The 22,352-nt window shown below is 41.4% G+C and overlaps 1 protein-coding gene across 1 annotated transcript in view; it reads left to right on the forward strand.

The window, feature by feature from the left end:
- Window positions 1-13,278: 13,278 nt before the first annotated feature.
- The window catches only part of RNF125 (ring finger protein 125, E3 ubiquitin protein ligase), a 30,480-nt gene continuing 21,406 nt past the window's right edge, over window positions 13,279-22,352 (forward strand). The window contains exon 1 of the mRNA XM_006899556.1: window positions 13,279-13,442. Coding sequence (XP_006899618.1) covers window positions 13,279-13,442 — 164 coding nt within the window. The remainder of the gene's footprint in view (window positions 13,443-22,352) is intronic.

Raw genomic sequence — 22,352 nt, forward strand, 5'->3', positions numbered from 1 at the left:
TTTTTTTTAAATTTAAATTTGTTATTAGTTTCAGTGAAAATTTACAGAGGCTTTGGATTTCCATTCATTCATTGTTGTAGATTTGTCCCCTCCCAAAGCTCCCCCCACCAGACATTACCCTCTTGGAAAGTAAAAGAAAAGATGCTTTCATTATTTTACAAACCCTCCCCCAGGTCCACTCCACCATGTAGCCATCACTCTAGACTCCTGTCATGAAATACCTAATCACATATCTCTTTTAAACAGTATTCTCCCTTCTCTGTTTCAGAGCAGCATACATTATTGAACCTATCTTACTCAGTCTCTCCCCAACCCCAAGGACCCCATTCTACAACAGTGGCACCATGCAATATTTGTCCCTTCCACCTTTGTATTTTAATAATAGCAGGCTTAAAAAGATTCTAAAAGAAGCCAGTTTTATTTATACAAGGATCATTAGTAGAAGAAAATAGGCTAAGGCAATTTGCTAAAGCAAGTATTAAATAAGAAAGAATTATTGGTATTACTTTCATGCTAGATCAAATTGTTCAGTCCCTTGAAGAAAAATCTGTGGGTCCAAGCTATTTTTCATCATATGATCTTTTGTTTGGGGAAGCAATGAAAGTTATGCAAGTGTTCAGGTCTTTCATTCATAGGGTCGCTATGAGTTGTCTATGACTTGACAGCACTTAACAACAACAATGATCTTTTGTATGCTCTTGGATATTGTGCTTTTAATAAGCTTTTATTCCAATAATGATTTCTTCTTTGGGTGCACAGAATTGAGGTTGGAGAAATGCTTCACTTTCATTTTAATGATTACAGTTGTTTTTAAAATTAATAAGCTTAATTCCAGTATCCATTGCTGCACAACATCTCTTGCTCTAGTGTCTGTTGTCAATTGTAAAGGCACATGGAATGACTCCACCTAACCATCACCCTACTGATCTTGGCCAGGTACCAGTCAGACGTAGGAAGTGCAGCAGCTAGGGAGTTACCACACAGCATGTCATCTGACCATCTGTCCATTTGTGCACCTACTTTTGTCCCTGGCCTATAACCCATACTTTATACCTCTCTGCCTCTTGCACTCCCTCCCACTTTTCCTGAGGCTTGTGCAAAAGAACAAATAAAGCAAAACAGAAAGAGGAAAAAACCACTGCATACACAATCCCAATACAGATACCAAATTCATTTTTCAAAGGTAATTGGCAAGTTTATTTGGAGAGGAAAGAGACCTCAAATAAATAAAGCACTTCTGAAAAACCAGAATGAAGTGGGAGGCATAGCACTCCCTGATCTCAACACTACTACACAGTTGTAATAACCAAAACAGCATGGTACTGGTACAATGACAGGCACATAAATCAATGGAATAGAACTGAAAGCCCAGAAATCAACCCATCTATCTATGGGCAACTGATACGCAAAAAGAAAGCAAAACCTATCAAATGGGGAAATGACAACCTCTTCAACAAATGGTGCTGGCAAAAAAACACAAAAAAACCAAAACTGGACTACTTCCTGCAGAAAGCTAAAGCAGGATGCACACCTCTAACCATACACAAATACAAACTCAAGGTGGAGTAGAGACCTAGGAGTAAAGCCTCAAAACATAAAGATCATAAGAGACAAACATCATGGTATTAAAAGTTGTACAAATACAGCCAGAAATACACAATCAGAAGAGGATAAAATTGATGAATGGGACCTTCTAAAGAAGGTGAGCTTAAAAAATATTTTCCAAAAGAGTGGAAAGAAAACCTACCGACAGGGAAAAAAACATTTGACAATACCATTTCAGACAAGGGTCTCATATAAAAAGTTTACAGACCTATAATAATAATAATAATAATTATTATTAATTATTATTATTTACAGAATCCTATAGGGCCTCCACAAGAAAAGGACTGATAACCCAATTACAAAGTGGGCAAAAGACATGGAAAGACTTTTCACAGAGGAAGACATTCAGACGGCCAACATAGAAATTCTGTATGATACAGCTATTACACTGCTTGGACAAGACCCTGAGAAATTGAGAACTGAGACATAAATGGAGATTTGTACACCAATGTTCATAGCAGTGTTTGTGACCTTTGCAAGAACATGGAAACAACCCAAATGTCCAACCACAACTGAATGGATTGAGAAATTATGGTACATTCACACCGTGGAATAGTATGCAGCATGCAGGAACTATGATTTTGTAAATCACTACCTAACTTGGGAGGGACTACTAACTCAGTCCCATAAGGACAAATAATGTTTAAGCCCATTACTGTAGAACGTGTATGAGAAACCAAAGGGGGGGAGGATGGGAGCAGAGTGAGGATAAGCAGGCGGGGAAATGATAGAGTCACACAATTTTACGGGTAGAGGAAGGGGTGGGTAAAGGAAATGGGTAAGATGCGGTATGAAAGACAATGTATATGAACTTTGTAAGCAAACCAGCATAAAACAAAAAAATTTATTTAAGGAAAAGAACACCAAAACATTGAGCACAATACTTTGGGAGAGCAATTGCTCTACTGCTTTCCTGTAAGAGATTGTTCTTGTTTCTTCAGCATTTGAGGATGTCATGGTTCACATGTTACAATTGATTTGGAATTCTATATAATATTTAAAAAACCTTCAAAAATCTACAGCTTTTAGAATTCTTTAAGACAAAATGTATGGAAATGATCGTAAGAAGCACAATGTGAAAGAAAAAAAATTATTTTTTTTTAAAGGAACTTTTTTAAAGGAAGGCATTTTTCTCTTACGCCTGAGGCACAAGAAAGCTCTTATCACTCATCTTCTCAGAAATTTTTGCATAAAAGTCATACCGGATGCTGGCACTTTGAGATTACTCAGATTTTACTGTTACAGGACTTCCTATAAACCTATTTCTTAACTGCCTTATGTTTCAAATTATGGGGCATATGTAGAAATCAAACCATAGCCAAGTTGTTAAGAAGCTGCACTTCCAACTCGGAGACAGGCAGTTTGAATCCACCAGCTGCTCCACAGGAGAAAGATGAAAAATCTCCTTCCCTGAGATTTACAGCCTCTGACAGTCTGCTGAAAGATCAGCTATGATTTGGCTCTGATCTAAAGTCACATAACAACATGCTAGAAATCAGTGGTATCTCTATTTCTATGCTTGAGTTTCCCATTTACAAAATAAAATTTACGAAGCTCTTTTCCCATTTACAAAATGAAATTTACAAAGTTCCTGCTTTCTTCCAGGAGCATCTGTAATAATATCAGGTATTTGAAAAAGATCTCTCTGTTGTACCCGCAAAAAAACCCCGAAAACCCAAGCAAACCCAAATGACCCACAAAAACCTGCACCAAATCTGCTTCTTGTCACTATATGCTATAATTATTTTGTGCATTTGGAAGGTCAGAGTGCTAAACTCTTAACACGTTGGAGAAACAAGCAGCATAAACAGAACAGAGAAACTTGGTACAGAAACACTTGACAGTGTAGTGAAAGGAAGTGGTATTGTGAACCTGTGTAGTAGACAGAAACAGAATTAGGAATCTGAAACTATGGCTCACTACATAGTAACTATTTCACTTTGAGTAAATGACTTAAGCTTACTGAGCTTTAATTTTTAATTTCTGAAAAGAGGAAAAGATAGAAGGAAGCTTTGTAGTAAACATTATACTCCAAGCTCATTGCCACTGAGTCAGTTTCAACTCCTAGTGACTAACTCTCCATCCTTCAGATTTCCTAGGCTGTAAACTGCAAAAAGAAACCTGCTTGTCTTTCTCTCTCAGAGCCACTGATAGATTCAAACTATCAGAGATGCTTGGCCATTGGGCTAGCTGCACAACACCTATGTATCAAATCACCAGAGCTCCCTAACATTATACTGTTGTTGTTGAGTACCATCGAGTCAGACCTGACTCATAGTTGACCCTCCTGTGGGTTTTCAGAGGCAGCATATTGCATGGGAGGAGATCACCTATTCTTCTCCTGTGGAGAAGCTAGTGAATTTGAACTGTGTGCCTTTAGGATTGAAGCACAGCTTCTTATCACTAGGCCACCAGAACTCCATAACATTATACTGTTGTTGTTGCGGTTTTGTTGTGTAACATAGAGTTGGAATCGACTCACAGCTCACACTCTCGTGGGTTTTCAGAGGCAGTTAATCACATGAGAGGAGATTGCCCATCATTATACTGAACACATATAATTATCACACACAAACATTCGTGGCATTTAACATTGTACCTGGCACCCTAGTAATCATTCAAAATGCAGCTGCTATGATTTGGTTTTGTTTTTTCCCCACTTGTTAATTTAAAGGAGTAGTAAATAATGGTTATTTATTTACTTAAGGAGCTCTGTGGTGTGTGTATTCAATTTTGTATAAATTCAGGAATATATACATTTATTTTATATATATTTAGTGACAGGGTATTTACGTAGTGTAATGTCATCAAGAGGGTAAGAAGGCACCATCACAGATAGATCACCTTAGGAAGGAAAGTTAAGTAACTCTCTGAAACCTGCAAACCCTACTCTAAAAGCAATCCTGAAGAGTCAGTCTCCTGCTTGCTTTTCACGTACAACAGAATGATTCCTGGGCCAACTGATTTACTAATCTTTAGCGAACAATTTCACATTTTGTCACTACCTCAAAGATTCTCCTTCTAAGTATGACTCTTTCCCAACCTTACAGTACCTTCCTACAGCATAAGTCTCTTTTCCAACTTACAGTCTCGGGCAGGCAAGAAGTACCTAGGATGCGAGGTAAATCCAGGCTGACTTGCTCTTGCTTGCACATCTGTAATACACTTTAGTGAATCTACTAAATCTGGGGCCTGCTTTGTTCTTAAAATCCCAGCACCAAAGAACTGTTAGTAGATTGTCAGAATGCGGTGACGCTCGTCTCATTGTCTGTATTTAGCAAATTGCTTCTATCTGACATGCTCTATCGTCTTACTTTCCTCCCTCCTGTTAACTCCATCTCCCTGGGCTAATCTAGCACTCCTGCTCTTTCTCTACACGGATCTCCAGCACTCTGTTCAGAGCTTCATGAATTATACATCTCAGTGCTATTTTTCTGTCCATCTCAGCTACAAAGCTGTGAGAGCCTTGTGGGTACAAGATAAATGTGTTGGCTTCGAGGCAAGCAGCAGAACTCAAGTCTGAATAAATTAAGCCAAGAAATGAGGAAGCGTTGGTCAAATACTGCACAGCCAGGGGATTTAAAAACTATATCAACTGTGCTTAGGAAAGGAAAACGCCAGAGAAGCTGTAGAAGACAGCTTTCTATTTTCTTTTGTGCTCATTTATACTTTGATGCCATTGAAGGTCTAAAAATCTGACATTTGCATTTAATCTTAGCCTGTCACTGTTATTATAATGAAGAGGATCATGTCCATCATCACAGCTGTCACCATCTCTGTTAATTACTCCACTGTTCAGTTAGTCAGACTCACAGTGATTCTTCAACAGATTTCTGAGGCTGTACATTTTTACAGGAAGAGACTGCCTACCTTTCTTTCAGCAGCTGATGGATTTGAACCACTGCTTTTTTAATCCACTGTTTAAGTCCATCATGTCCCTGTCTAAGAATCCAGTTTAACGTCACTGTTTTGAATGCACCATTTTCAGTCTAAAATGTCAAATGGGAATCTAATTTACCATGCCAACAATTGGTTCCACAGGAGCGAAATCGGCAATCTCTTCCTATGCATTTTATAGCCTCAGAAATTCAACAGAAGGTCAACTTTAAGTTGGTTTGAAATTGATGGTGAAAAATGAGAGTTTTGAGAATCATTACAGAATCTGATTCAGAGTGGCTAGGTGGGTTCAAATCACCCACTTTCCTGTTAATGTTGTTGTTTTTATGCATTGTGGATTCAGAATCAACTCATAGCTGACTCTCCAATGGGTTTTTAGAGGCTGTAAATTGCATAAGAGGAGATTGTTCATCTTTTCCCTGAGAACCAGCTGGTGGATTTGAACTGCTTGCCTTTGGGTTGGCAGCCCAACTCCTTCCCACTCAGTCACCAGAGCTCCCTGTTCTGTGACTAGCTAAGTGATTAACCATTTGCAGTCACCAGACTTACTTACAAATTTATTAAAAGTTTTATGATCTAATATGCTTAATATTTGGTGGCCTAGTGGTAAAAAGCTGTGCTGAAATCCCAAATGCATGTGGTTTGAGGCCACCAGCTGCTCAGCAGGAGAAGGATGGGCAATCTCCTCCCATGCAATTAACTGCCTCTGAAAACGTGCTGGGTCAGCTATGGGTTGGTTCCAACTCTACAATACACAAAACAATGCTTAATATTTATCTTTCTCCTCCACGCTCATTGTCCTGCCTTATTTAATTTTGTTTTATTCTTTTTTTAAAAATTCTTCAGCTAGTACTTCTTATGACCACACTTGTTATACCTATAACTTTAGTTACAACTCATTATAATAATAAATAAACTTATAACTACACCTTAATGAAAAGCGCATTGGTTAGAAAAATGGAAAAAAAATCTATAATTAAAACCATTTCTGATTACCTGTGATTACTCCACTCCTTTCCATAATCCGCTCTATGAGACTATAGCTGGTGGATTTGAACTAAGGGACATCTGGTGGCCTAGCGGCAAGAAGCTGTGCTGTAATCCTGAAGGCGTGCGATTCGAATCCACCAGCTGCCCCCCAGGAGAAGGATGGACGACCTCCTCCTGTGCAATTAACCACCTCTGAAAACCCACCAGAGGGTCAGCTATGGGTCGGTTCTGACTCCACGGTACACAACAACAACGACAATGAGGCTACATAGTCAATATTTACCCTACAGCAAAGACAAAGCAGGTAAGAGGAGTGAAGGAACTAGATTTTTAGAAACTGAACCACTAGAATGGAAACAATGAGAATAATGACACATGGTGGAAAAAATGTAAGCAATGTCACCAGGGAACATGTATGTTGTTGTTGTTGTTGTTGCTAGGTGCTGTTGCATCAGTGATGACACAGAGGGACTTTATGAATAACAGATCTGAACCTTGCTCTATCCTGTACCATCCTTATCATCTCCAATACGCTCCGCTGTCACAGCCATTGTCTCAACCCGTCTTTTGAGAGTCTTCTCTCTTTTGCCAACCCTCCACCTTTCCCAACATGACATCCTTCTCCAAGGACTGGCCCCTTCTAACAACATGCCCAGAACATGGAAAATGAAGTTTCACCATCCTTGTCTCCGAGAAGCACCCTGTTAGCACTTGCTCCTAGATACATTTGATTGTCCTTTCGTCAGTCTGTGGGATATTCAGTACTCGTCTCCAAAACAAAGCTATTGATTCTTCTTCAGTCATCCTTAGTCGCTGTCCAACTTTCAGATGCATAGCAAACAACTGAAAAGATTATTGCTTGAATCAGGTGCACCTTAGTCTTTAAATGGACATCATTTTCCTTAGCACCTTGGAGAGGTCCTTGACAGCAGATTTTTCCAATACAACATACCTTTTGATTTCTAAGGTTCTGGTACCAAGGATCTGTTGCTGACTGTGGGTCCAAGGAAGATTAAATCTTTTACAACTTCAATCTTTTCTCCATCTATCATGATGTTGCCTGTTGGCCACATAGTGAGGATTTTTATTTTTTTCTTGTTGAGATAAAATCCGTAGTGAAATCTTTGAAATATTTATAGAAAATGCCAAATGAGAATCTAATTTACCATACTAATTTTCACAAAAAATACAAATAACAAAATCCAAGAATTTTTTAAAAAGGATTTCTAACACTTACTATGCACAATTGGCAAACAGAACTCTCTGAGCTTATAAAATAAGGAAAATAATACCTATTTCCTAATTAATCTGTGTTTGAAACAAATTTACTTTGTAAACTTTAACTCAAATCACAAAACAATAATGAAATATTTCGCTATGGATATAAAAATATCCATTTTATTAGATTATGATTGATATATATTAAACAAATCTATATCTTAAAATAAGTACATTGTTGTTGTTGACTATCGTTAAGTTGTAGATGACTCAGCGACCCTATGAACGAAAGAAAGACCTGAACACTTGTATAACTTTCATCATTTCTCCAAGTTCATAGACTTTCCAGAGGCAAGCTGTTTCAGAAGTGGATGCCACTCCTGCTTCCAATCTTGTTTTAATTGGGAAGTTCCACTAAACACTGTCCACCATGGGTAACCATCATTGCATTTGACACATTAGTGTCACAGTGCTTAGCATCACAACAACCGCGAGTTACCTCTGTACAGAAAATAGACCAGTGCTATACCACTTAGAAGAATATTTGACCAAAACCAATTAAAACCAGGCCTGAGGGCTGCAGATTAAAATCACTCACCTTTGACTTGATAGCATAACTTTCTATCCACAAGGCCAACAAAGCTCTCTCTGTGTTGTTGTTAGGTGTTGCTGAGTTGAGTGAAAAATAAATATAAACAAGTTAAATAGAAAGGCAGCAATAGTGTGCTGTAAGATATACAAGCCAACAGTACAAAGTGGATGTGGCATAAAAAGGCTTCCAGACTAAGATTTAAAGTTGGGTGGTAGAAAGTTGAGTTGGAAGTAGTAGTGGAGTGGCCAGGAAGTACCCGTGAAGAGAAAAAAAACAAGTATAAAAAGTTTTCCCTGAGACCTAAGAAAATTTCATATACTCAAGAAATGTAAAGAAGTGTAAAAATGTTTAGATCCAAGAGAATTTTATAAACTAAAAATGTTTAAGATCTAAAAATTGTTAGAGCGCGAAGAATAAAAACTGTTAGAGCCTAAAGAGTGATATAAAATGTGGCCCCAATGGTTATTTTGGATGATCCTTCTATTGGCCTGTCCAACTACCATCATCACCTTCTTGTAATTTAAGAACATGAATTCTATTGTTTCAGGTAACCAAGTTGCCCAGTCATTACAGCTTAGAATCAGAATACTCCCATTCTCTTCTGCAGTTTAGGTACAGTCATGTGGTCCAGTTTGGATAAATGAGAAACAAGGTGTCTGTGGAAGACAGCTCCTAGGAAGCATTTCTCTTCCACATAAAAGTATAGAGAGTAACAAGAAAAAAAATTCCATTGTTCCTTATTTGTTTTATGTAGGTGTGATCGTTGGAGCTGTCGCAACCATCTTTCTGTTATGAGGCAGACGCTGCAGATACAATACTCACATCTTTAGTTTTGTGGTTGGTTCCCTCCCCCCCTTTTTTTGGCTTTTAATTATTCTGAATTACCAAATGTCACATTGACTCGGTTACTTCTAGTTTGATTTTCATTGACTGCTGTTAAAGATGTATGTCCTGATTACAGTTACACAAGGGGTCAGACGGTGAGGACATCGTTGATCCCTTTAAGGACTTGGAATTTAATGCTAAGAGTTGAGAGCAAGTGAAGCTTTGTAAGGATGGCATAACACATTACTCCTTCAAAAGGTTACTTTAGTTGCAATGTGAGTATTAGATTATATGGTAGCAATCATTGATGCAAGCAGATCAATTAGGAACTATTGAAATAGGTCACACAAGAGAACATGATTCCTTTAAAAATGAAATACACCAGACCAATGCAGGAACTACTAAGAGATATAGTAAAAATGCAATTGTGGTTGTGATTGATTCAATGTGAATGAAAGACAGGAAGAAAACAAAGATGACTCATAAGCGTCTGAGTTAAACTACCAGGTGTATGCAACACCATCACTTAAGAGAGAGCTCACTAGTAAGCAATTAATTACTAAGTGCAATTAGTTGAACCTGTTGAAGCAACTGGGCAGTGATAAAGAAGTCAGGCATTTGAGTGACCTGGGTGGGATGGATAAAGATTTGAAGAACTTGAAAATTTACATAGTAATAGAGTGTATGAGATTTTTGAGATTCTTCAGGAGGGAGTGATTAATGAAAAGGGAAAGGGATTGAGGACATAATTTTAGTATCCCCAGCATTTAGGCTTTTCATGGAGAAAGAATCACCAGTAAATGAGACTGTAAAGAATTAACTGAAAAGGAAGAAGACAAGCTGAAGTGTGTTTCTAGAAGGAGAGACTGGTCAATGCTGACAAACATAGTTGAGAAGTAAAGCAAGAAATACATTGAAAAGAGGCTCCTGGAGTTTAGCACATATGATGATCACCACTACCATTAGTGATGGAGCCATAGAAAGATGAAGTGGAGGGATGGGTTCTGAATGAAAATTTTATCAAAGTAGATAAAAACTGGATTGGAATGTTGTTATGTGCTGTCGAGTTGACTCCAACTCATAGTGACCCTATGTACAACAGCTCTAAACCCTGCCCTATCCTGAACCAATTTCATCATCTCCAACAGACCTAATCCCATTTCTCCAGTCACTGAGTCAATCCATATCATTCTGGTCTTGTTCTCCTGTGCTGTCCCTCCTCCCTTCAAAGCATGATGTTCTTCTCCAAGGACGAGTCCATCCTGGCCACATGCCCAAAGTATGTGAGATGGAGCTTCAAAATCCTCCCCTCCAGGGAACAGCTTGGATTCACCTTTCCAGGATGAAAGTGTTTGTTCTTCTGGCAGTTCACAGTGTGTTCAACACTCTTCTTCAGCATCACAACTTAAAGGAATTGATTTTTCTTCTATCATCCTTAGTCATTGTCCAGTTCTCTGATGCATAACAAGTAATTGTAAAGACTATGGCCTATATCAGGTGCACCTTAGTCTCCAGACTAACATCATTGCTCTTCAGTACTCTATAGAGGTCCTTGGCAGCAGAATTTTGGGACATAAATGTAGAAAATCTGATAATGAGAGTTGGTCTTAAAGAATATATGTAGCAAGAGTTGAGAGCTGTGTGGGATTAAGGAAAGGTTGTGGGGTTGGTTTGTTTTTAAATAGCAGTGGCTGTATTTCTTTGCCTCGGGTATTCTGCATCAGCAAGCCCTTTTAGATCTTTCTCCTAATTTTGCCCCAAACCTATCTACCTCTGACCTTCTACCAAGCTGGCTCTTCGATTTGAGCCTCTGTGATCCTTCACTTGCATTTCTTAAGTAGCCTCCGAAAAGATTTCTCTTTCCATTCTTGCTTTGTCTCTGTCCCTTCTCTCTACAGCAACCATATAAAATCAAAGCATGATACTTTAAATAAATGCTCTGAGTTTTTGATCCTGGCCAGTAAGACTGGATATGATCAGAATCTGACCACCTCTCCCACCACCTCCCATTCCATCTACCTGCTTTAGTCTCTCTGCCCAGTTCTCCACGTCCTCTTTCTGTTCTTTGTTCCTGTATCACTGACCGCTGCTAGTGCTTCGCAAGCTTTTCTCAGAAATCTCTGAATGGCTGACTCCTTTTTATTATTCATGACTCTGCTCAAATTTCACCTCAGCCAAAAAGTTTTCTCTGACCTTCCTATCCTTTCTCCCATCCTCATTCCCTGGTTCACCATCTCCATAGGTTTCATCATTTTCTGAAATAATCATGTTCATTTACTTGTATGTAAATTCTGAGTGAGGGAAACAAATAGTATGCAGAATTACTAGATATAATTATAGGGAGCTCTGGTGATGACCTAGTGGTGAGCAGTTGTGTTTCCAACCCTCAGGCATATGGTCTGTGCACACCTGCTGGAGGATCAGCTATGAGTCCATTCGAACACAACATGTAATATTGTATATTATCTTTATTACTGTTTGTATGTATTGTTGTGTCCCGTGGAGTTGGAACAGAATCCTGGCTGACCCTCCAGCAGGTTCGCAGTGGTAATTACTCACATGTGAGGAGACTGCCCATCTCTCTCCCTTAGAGCAGCCAGTAGGTCTTAACTACATACCTTTAGATTGGTACAGTGGCTCTTTACACTAGGCCAACAGCTCTCTCTTTTATGTATTGTTTACTACCACTCCATGTGAATCTACAAATAATGATCTCAAAAATTTTGAAGGTTTTTAAAAAGTAAAATAGGAGAGAACTGGGATTTTTATTTGTCTATTCAGACCTGTGTTTCTCCCCTCCTTCCTCATTACCAGAACAGAGTGCTATGGATATCACTTGAACCTTTATTGAATTAATGACATTCTTGGTTATGTTTAAAGGGAAGAAAGAGAGAAAGAGCAAACAATTAGTAGCGGAAGAGTCAAGAAATCTGAGGATCATCATATTTAGCACTGGAATTCCCAATGCCACGTTAGAATGCAGGCCTCCAACGCTTACCTCTACTGCATGGATGGAGGTTGACTAGGTGCCCTAAGTAGTGATCAGTGGGTCAGAGGTCACTTTGTTCTCCTTTCCATTGGTAGTTGCTATTGCTTGTGATTAGACTTTGCTTCCTAAACATGAGAAAGTTGGGTTTCCATTGTTTCCTATGCATGTAAAAGTTAGTTAATAAAGAAGACTGATGAATTGAACCTTTGACGAGTGGTGTTGGGAAAGACTACTTACACGATGGAGCGCCAAAAGAACAAACATCTGTCTTGGAAGAAATGGAACCAGTGTGGCTCCTTGGAGGCAAAGATGGTGAAATTTGGCCTCACATACTTTGGGGCATGCAGTCAGGAGGGGGCTAGTCCTTGAGAAAAGACTTCATACTTGGGAAAGTGGCAAGTTAGCGAAATAGGGAGACTCTCAAGGGAACAGCGGCTGCAACAATGGGCGTGAGCATGTGGAAGACGGTTAAGAGGGCTCAGGATAGGGCAAGGCTTCCCTTCATAGGTGGTTTGTGAGCATGGGGAAGATGGTTAAGAAGGCCCAGGATAGGGTAGGACTTCCAGTCACAGGGTGGTTTGTGAGCTTGGGGAAGATGGTTTAAAAAGCTCACGATAGGGCAAGGTTTCCATCCACAGGGTGGCTCTGAACAGACAGCTTCATGGGCACCTAACAACAACATAATGACACGATTACACAGTGGAGGGCTGATAGGCCCATCGCTTACAAGTGGGCGATCTCTGGTTGCTAAAGAGGCAGGACCAGGAAGCACTTTCCTTATCTTGCCATTGCAGTGATGTGTGTGATAAAAGCCTGCTAGGTAAACAGCGGGCCCAGATCTTCTCTGCGGCTGAGGTTTCAGGTTTCAGGGTTCGCAGGACCGGGAGACGTTGCAAAGTCCAAGCCATGCGGCGACTACCGTCTCCGCCTACCTGTCTCAGCCCCTCCGACTAACGATAGATGATTTCAGCGGCGCTGGCGCGCCCCGGGCCTGCCTGAGACCCAGGCTGGGCGCCGCGGCGGAGGCTGGTTTCTGAGCGCTGGGAGGCGGTGATCACAGCTGGGCTGGGACTTCCTTCCTCCACCCGCAGGAAAACAAAACAAGCCGGCTGCAGGCACTGAGCTCTTGGCAGCTGCCTGGGCGAGAGCGAGAGCGGCTGCGATGGGTTCCTTGCTGAGCAGCGACAACAGCAAACCTGCGCCCGCCTCCGCCACCCCGCGGGGCCTGGAGCGCAGAGGGAGCCCCGAGCTGCCAGTCACGTCCTTCGACTGCTCCGTGTGCCTGGAGGTGCTCCACCAGCCGGTGCGGACCCGCTGCGGCCACGTGTGAGTGCCGGGGGAGCTGGGCCAGCGCCTACCCGCTGGGGGGGGGGGAGCTCTAGAAAGGCTGCGATGCTCCACGGGGGTTAACAGAAAGTCGGCGGAAAGGAGGAACCTGGCAGGGAGCTGCCTCCCCCGCTCGGGTGTGGGCACAGGGAAATGCCCGCTCTGGAGGCAGCACAGGCTTTTAAGAGGAAAACCCAAATTATCCGGCCCTGCAGCCTTCTTAAGGTGCTCTGGTGGAGTCGTGCTTTGCGTGTTGGGCTGCTAACCTAAAGGTTGGGTGTTCGAGTCCACCAGCTCCTCAGCAGGAGCCAGCTGGTTAGCCACTGGTAAATATTTACAGGCTCGGAAAGCCAGACTGGACTTGAAGGCAGTGGGTTTGAAGCCTCCTAGGGCTGTCTCTTTCCGAAGTCCAGGAGCAGATCCCCGCAGATGGAGCTTCCAGGTTAGGGGTCCCAGCGAAAGCCAGCTCTCTCCACCTGGGGTGGGTGGCCATGCGTGGCTGGAGAACCAGGGTCGTGCGTGCTCGTGTGTACCCCCACCCCACCCCTCACCTTGCATCGAGCAGTGGGGACCCGTAAAACATGAACCGGGTTGGAAAAGCTGTGCTGCCCTGTCCCCAGGGAGCGTGGGCTGGGTTTGTTTTGCGGACTGTGCGCACGTGCTCCCGAGCGCGCACCGAGGCCGCTGTCTTGCGCAAACAAGGATCTGTCTCCACTGCCCTTAACCCACACAGACATCAGGCCCTTCTACGATCGTCTAAACGGAACAAACGCCAGAGTTAGCACGGAAAGGAACAAGCCCTGGTTAGCTTTAGGGCTGGAACGAAGCCTAGGGCTTGAAGCCATCCGCAAAGTGAAAGGTCTCTCACACCTCGCCAGGTCCGTGGACTATCCAGATGAAAAACACTTTGCAGAAAAATCTCGTAATATTTAACTTAAATTTAATGTTAGCACAAAGCTAGCCTGAAGGCAGGCGCTTGGAATCCACCACCCACTCCGCGAGAGGAAGGCGCGCGGGTTCGAACCCACCAGACGCTCCGCTGGAGGAGGAGGGGCAATCTCCTGTGTCAGTCGGACACGTACACAACAAGAAAGAAAAAAAAAGAAAAAGGAAATGTTGGTTCCCACTCGATGGCACACAACAACAATAACAACAAAGTTGAAACAATTCAAGTTGGAAAACAAAGACTTTAAAAATGGGCACTTTTTTAATGTGCATTTGAGTCTGAACTAGAGGGAGTTGGCTGGGGCTTTTGTGTTCTTCCTTTACTTGGACGATTTTATCCGCAGAGGGTGGAGGGGTGTGGGTGTGACTGGGGGTGGGGTAGGGAACTGAGCCTGAGAGATCACAGACTCACATAATGCCTTCTTGGGACTGCGGATTTACTCAATGGAGGAAAGAAGCAAAAGCGCAATAACCTCTGTAGCTTAACACGAAAAGGGGAGAAGGGCCGTATTATAAATGCAAGTGCACAAAATGTTGGGATATTTTTTCTTTTTTTTTCAGTTGTATTTTTTTCATTTTTTTTACAGCATATTCTTCCCATTTAATTTTTTCCTCATTCATTCATTGTTGCACATTTTCTTCCTGCCCACCCCTTTCCCAGAACGCTTTTTTCTTTGAAAAGAAAACACACACACACACACACACAGCTTTCATTGTTATACAATCCCCACCCCCGCCCCCCAAGCCCACAGTTCACCACTACTATGCATTTCTTTTTCTGGAATCTTGTCATGAAAATGATACCTAATCATATATTCCAACAGTTCTCTCCCTCATCTGTTTCAATGCAGTATGCATTATTTATCCCCTCTTTTCTTAGGTTCCCTCCAATCCCGATGTCAATCCCGTTTTACAACAGTGGCACTATGCAGTATTTGTCCTTTTGCGACTGAGATATTTCACTGAGCATAATGTCCTCCAGCGTCCCCCATTTTGTATATTATTTCATGAGTTCCTTGTTTTTCAATGCAGCATAGTATTCCATTGTGTGAATATACCACAGATTCTCTATCCATTCGTTTGTTGATGGGCACTTGGGTTGTTTCCAAGTCTTTGCTATTGTGAACACAAGAGCAATACACATGGGTGTGCATATATCCGCTTGGGTGGCAGTTATGGTCTCTTTAGGGTATATTCCCAGTAGTGGGATTGCTGCGTCGAATGGTATTTCTTAAGGACCTGAGTGGTGCTTGCACAGCGCTGTACTAGAGAAGAGCAGTTGTCACAGCTGAAGCGCCCATGAGTGAACCCTAGAGAAAAATATGCAGCCCACCACCCAGTGCTCAAAGAGTGCCCTAGGCTTTATACTTCCTGTCTGTTGTTTTACAAGTCCTGAGTTTTCAGTGTTTGTATTTTATATGCGATGTTGACCTATCTCATTTTATGATTACCCGTGTGGGTTTCTAGCTGTAGGCAAGGTACTTTGCAATAGATGTATTGTAAGATGTATTGATTAGCCCAGCGTCAGCGTGATGATAACCCAAGCATGAGCTCGTTTAAATTTAGTGTATGTTCACATTAAGCTTTGGAAAGTGTGCCCAGAATGCTGGGCATCAAATCTCACAGATTCCTTTTGTAAAAGCTCTGGCATAGGCAACTTTGTTGCTGTAATGATCTTACTGAAGTTCCCTAGTTTGGATTTTGAATGAATTCTTTGCAGTTTTTTGGCTTTGGATTTTTTGTTTGTTTGGTGGTTTGTTTTGTTTTGTTTTTTTCTTTTACTACAGAATACTGTAACTTATAAAGCATTAAGTCTTTTGTTTAATCCATTTCTTTGTTAGAGTGAATAGGAAACCAGCAAGTGGAAAAATAGCCGTAAAGTAGCATAACAAGGGCTGGACAAACGGCCTTCTCTCACTTCACTGTTCTTTGTTTTGACAAATCTATGTTCATTGTTCTGGCTGTGGGGAGAATTTCCATATCCCTCCTTTTGGCAAAATTGCTTGGGCCCCTTCCACTTTGTAATTGTTAACGAGAGTCCATTCTTCACTGAAGATGGTGAGCACTGTTAGCACCGTTTGTATTTTATAAATGAATTATTCTATTGCAGTCACCTTAAATTGCCAAATGAAGAAATGCAGATAAAGCCTCTCTATTTTATTATCTTATATTGAAATGAAATTTCCAAACCTGTTGAGATAGCTTGTTTGTGTTAATTCCGTTTTTAAACTCATTTCGAGGCAATCATGTGTAACAATGATGACAGTTTCTTGGACGGATTGATGAATGATGTTGGGTACCATCACGTAGGCTATGACTCATAGTGACTCTGTGAACAGACCTGAACTTTGTCCCATCGTGCCACATCTTTGCCATCTCCTCCAGACTTGAGCTCATTTTCAGAGTCACTGTCAATCCAGTTTATTATTAAAGGTCTTCCTTGCTTTTGCTGACTACCTTCTTCAGCTTGATGTCTTTTTCCAAAGACTGACCCTTCCTGACCACATGCCCAAAGTATGTATGCTTCACCACTTTGCCTCGGAGGACCACCCTGGTTGCATGTTTGTTTGTTCTTTTGGGAGTCAATGAGATAGTCAGTGCATCTTACATTGTAATATGCAGGAATGTACAGTAGTAATACTGCATAAAGAGTGAGCCTTAAAGAGGGAGAGCTGCATTTGAAATTCGATTCCATCACTGTCGACTGGGTGACCACTAAATTGCTTAATCTCAATTTCCGTCTTTGTTCAGTGGAGTGAGTCTTTATGAAGATTTAGATTATGAAAGGAGCCTGTAATGACTTTTTGAAACATAGTTTCTACTTTCTTCAAAGACATTCACAAACATAAAAACTCATTGGTCGCAAAGGATAGGCACAAGACATTTTGGCAATTAGGTGGCTAGTCTCAGACAGCTTTCTTTTCCTCGTTTTGTTAACACTCAGAGTTGACCTTTACCTCTTCACGACCCCATGCATAGCCACTGAAATTAGACAATTATGATTGGTTAGGTTTTTCACTGGTTTAATTTTTATGAAAACAATTTTTATTAATATTTTTATAATTCTTATACATTGTGTTTCGTGCATGTTTGTATTTGTTCATGTTATTGTGGAGTTCCTCCCCCACCCCCGTACAATCACCTTACTAATAACTACATTTGTAGTTATTAAGTGTGTAAGCCAGTTACTTGATGTCTCTTGTGCCTTAATATCCCCATTTAAGATAGCAAATTTTCTATTTGTCCATCCCTATCAAACTAGTAGAGCACTGGTGGCCTAGTGACAAGAAGCTGCAGTGCAATCGCAAAAACACACAGTTCGAATCCATCAGTTTCTCCGAAGGAGAAGGATGGGCAATCTCCTCCTGTGCAAGTCATTAACTGCCTTTGAAAACCCACCGGAGGGTCAGTTATGGATTGGTTCTAACTCAACGGTGCAAAACAACAAGAGTCAAACCAGTATCTGAGGGAACAAGCATATCCCTTTTGCTGAAGAATCCTCTGTTCAACTTGAAAACATTGAGCATCTGTATCCACAAGCAAAGTCCAGTCCAGAGCAAGTCATCGGATTGCAGGGATTGCAGCAATCATCCCTAACTCACAGCGTGGATCATCTTCTCTTTATCTGGTGAGATTCTGGCCAACCCACCCCTTTGCTATCATGGCTAGATAGAGATGCGCATCAGCCGCAAAGTCAGAAGTCCACACTTCTCACTGAGTTCCAGATATGCTGGCCTCTTCATTTAGGCCTAGAACCCACATGGGACAAAGCCAGGGATACTTAAGGCTCCCTGCTCCTCAAGCCAACACTTCTCTCCTGTTCATTCACACATCTATGTGTGCTAGGTGGGCAGCACCGAAGGAACACATCTAAGCTTAGCCAGCTTCTCCATTCTTGTATTCCTCCCACTTGTACTTCTGTGGATCCAGGTGATCCTTACAAGGATGCTTGGCTGAATTTTTCTGAAAGTTGATTGCCAGTCCTTTCTTTCTAGTCTTAGTCTGGAAAACTTGCTGAAACTGTATCCTGGCGATGCATAAACCTCCACTGATAGAGGGATGGTGTCTCCACTGACAGTAGGATAATTCTACCACTGGACCACCACGGCTTTCTGTCTTTTAGCTTAGTTGGTTTTTCCCCCTTTTGTTAGATCTTAATTCATTTGAGTAGCTTGATTTTAATGTTTTATCCTTGTGTTTAACCTTCATTATATTTTCATATCAGTTGTAAAAGTAGATTCTGGAAAAGCTCGACTGCCTCTCTACCCTGTCTTTGGTTATCAGTGGCCTGGAGCGAAAGGATAGATGAATTTAAGCTGTTTGGATGCTACTGAAAGAGAACCTGAGATCTGGTTGAAAGGAATATTCAAGGAAATTTGTTGTGATCTTGGGTGTGTGTGGTGGCTCCAGTGGAGAAAGAAGCCATTCCCAGGTTCTGAACTCTTGTGACAGAGATAAAGAGGGCCAGAGAGTTTGGCTCCCGGAGATAACCAAATAGAATCTGCTTCAAAGCCGTGAGGAGAATGGGTTTAAGGAAAAGATCAGAGCTAGGAGTTTACTTACTTACAAAGAGTGACCTTTAGAAGGAGACTTAAAAGGGTCAGTCACTGTTGTGCTGTTATAATTGCTGGGTTCCATCAAGTCAGCTACAACTTATTGTGACCCTATGAACAGATCTAAATCTTGCTCCGTGCTCGTGGTTTCTGATATGTTTGAGGTCATTGTCACAATCACTGTATCAACCCATTTTGTTGAGAGTCTTTCTCTGACCTTCCATCTTTCCCAGCAAGGTGTCTTTTTCCAAGGACTAGCCACTTACTGGTACTCTTGGCACCAGCAGCCAGGAAATTAAAAGACGTATTGTGATGGGAAAGTCTGCTGTTAGGGACCTCTCCAAAGTACTGAGGAGCAATAGTGTCTCTCTGGAGACTAAGGACCGCCTGATACAGGTCATGGTCTTTGCAATCACTTGTTATGCATCAGAGAGTTGAACAATGACTATGGAGGATAGAAGGAGAATTGATGCCTTTGGGCTGTGGTGCTGGAGAAGAGTATTGAAAGTACCATGGACTGCTAGGAAAGCAAACAGATTCATCCTGGAGAGGGTTAAACCAGGCGGCTCCTTGGAGTCAAGGATTCTGACATACTTTGGTCATGTTGTAAGGAAGGATGGTCCTTGGAGAGGGACATCATGCTTGGAGGGTAGAAGGCAGGAGCAGGAGGGGAAAGCCCTCTCTGAGGTGGATTGATTCAGTGACTGGGGTAATCAGGAGGAGTGTGTCGGAGGCAGTGCAATTGGCACAGGACAGAGCTGTTGTACATAGGGTCGCTCTGAGTCACAAGCAACTCAACAGGACATAACAACAACAACAACAACAACCACTCCCATCATATCCAATGTGAGAGAAGTTTCACCATCCTGCCTCTAAGGAATCCCCTGGTTGTACTTCCTCCAACACAGACTTGCTTGGTTTTTTGGGCAGTCCATGGGATATTCAGTATTCTTCTCTAACACCACAATCCAAAGGCATGAGTTTTCCTTTGTTCTTTCTTATTCATTGTCCGTTTTTTACCATGGCTTGGATTAGGGCCACCCTTCATCTTTAAATTGACCTCTTTGCTCTTTAGCACTTTGGAGACATTTTTGACAGGAGATTTGCTCAATATCACAAATCGTATGGTTTCTTCATTGTTGCTAATTGTCCATTTAAGCAAGATGTTGTTGATTGTCAATTTAAGTAAAGTACCTCATTGATGACTTTAATCTTCTCTTTCCATCTATCATGATGTTACCTATTGACCCTGTGGTGAGGATTTTTGGTTTTTTGATGATGAGATGTAATCCATGTTAAAGGCTATAGTCTTTGATCTTCTGCAGGAAGTACTTCAAGTCCTCTTTCCTTTCAGTAAACAAAGTAGTATATCTATAGAACACAGGTTGTTCATGAGTCTTCCTCCAACCCTAGTGCCACATTCTTCATGAAGTCCAGCTTCCTGAATGATTTACTCAGCATCTAGATTGAATAGGTATGAAGCAAAGATACAGCCATGTGCATAACTTTCCTTATTTTAAACTCGCACAGTTGTTCCTTGGCCTATGCATAGAGTTACTCAGATTAAGAATATACTTGATGACAGTGGGTTTGGTGTTTTGTTCTGTAAGAGGCTAAAGAGCCCTCTAAACCCAGCTTGAACATCTACCAGTTTTCTGTGTTCCATTTTAGCCATTTTTTAATTCTCTTCAGCAGAATTTGGGTTGCATATGACATTAATGATTCTGTGTGATAACTTCCACATTCTGTTGGATCACCTTTCTTGGGTTTGGGAGCAAATATACTTGATGACAGTAGTGCTTGTTGCAGAAGATCAACCACTTCAGCTTTCAATATGGATTGGATCTCAAAGTCAAGAAAACAAAAATCCTTACCTCTAGACTGCTAGGCAACATCATGGTAGATGAATAAAAGATTGAATATATGATTAGGTATAATTGTCATGACAAGAGTCCAGAATGAAAGGTACTTAGTGGAGTGGACTGGGGAGGTGGGGAGACTTTTAAACAATGAAAGAATTTTTTTTTTTTAACTTTTCAAAGAGAAAAGCAAACTGGAGGGGAGGGGTGGGCAGGGAGGAAAGTGCAACAATGAATGAGTGAATGGAAATCCAAAGTCTCTGTAAACTTTTCATTAAAATAAATTTGAAACTGTCAACCACTTTATCATACTTGGGTCTACAATCAGTGTACTTGGTACTAGCAGTCAGGAGATCAGGAGATGTATTGCACTGGGAAATTCTGTAGTCAAGGACCTTTCCAAATTATTAAGGAGCGGTGTTGTTAATTTGAGGACTATTGTGTGCTTGATTCAGCCCATGGTCTTTTTAGTCACTTGCTGTGTTCTGAGAGCAGGACAAATAAGGATGACAGAAGAAGAATTGACACCTTTGAGCACTGGTGTTGGAGAAAAGTATTGAATAGTTCATGGACTGCCAAGAACAAACAGATATGTCTTGGAGAAGGTGTAAGCAGAGTGCTCCTTGGAGGCAAAGATGATAGAGCTTTGTTTCATGTACTTTAGTTATATTGCTAGGAGAGGCTGTTCATTGAAGAGGGACATCATGCTTCGAAAGGCTGAGGCGTGATCAAAGAGATGAAGAGCTTCAACCAGGTGGATTGACACAGTGACTGCAGCAATGGGCTTGAGTGTGTCAGAGATGAGGAGGATGGCACAGGATAGGATAAGGTTTGCAGAGCTGTTGTTCATAGGGTCACTATGAGTCGTACTTGACAGCCCCGAACAACAAGGAGCTCTGGTGGCACTTTTGTTGAGCATACCTGTTAACCAAAAGAGTGACAGTTTGAACCCACAGGAGAAAGACAAAGAAGTCTGCTGCACTGAAGATTTACAGCCTCAGAAATCTTGTAGGCCAGCTCTCCACTGCCCTGCAGGGACTCTGTGGGTCAGAATTGACCTCATGGCAATAGGTTTGATTTGAGTTTATTTTTTTTTTAACTTGAGTTTATTTTTTAAATTTTTTTTTTTTTAAAACAAATCTGCTAAGGAATTCATGGCTGGCACAGATAGCTAAGCACTCAGCCACTTGTTAAGAGTTTGGCAATTCAAAGTCCTTCTGAAGATACATCTGGTAAATTGCTTCTGAAAGGCCTTAAAAACCCCAAGACGCAGAAACCTGCGGTATGTGCTTGGGTTGCACTAGATTCAATTCCAGGGAAACTTAATAACCAGGGAGCTAACAGGAACATGAGGGGCCAAAATGCCACATCTTCACTGAACTGAGGTGAATAAACTTAAGCACTCTACTCCTGGCTATTATGTCTCCATCCTCCTCGATTAGCTTTCCTCCCCAAGTCCACACCCTAGGAGAACTCTCCTTATATCCAATTAGACCTTTGATGGGATTGCAGAGTATTGCATACTACCCTTAACCTTCGTATAACTGATGGTG

The sequence above is a fragment of the Elephantulus edwardii genome, unplaced genomic scaffold (genome assembly GCF_000299155.1).
Source record: "Elephantulus edwardii isolate Elephantulus edwardi_28Jun2011 unplaced genomic scaffold, EleEdw1.0 scaffold00261, whole genome shotgun sequence".
Taxonomy (NCBI): Eukaryota; Metazoa; Chordata; class Mammalia; order Macroscelidea; family Macroscelididae; genus Elephantulus; species Elephantulus edwardii.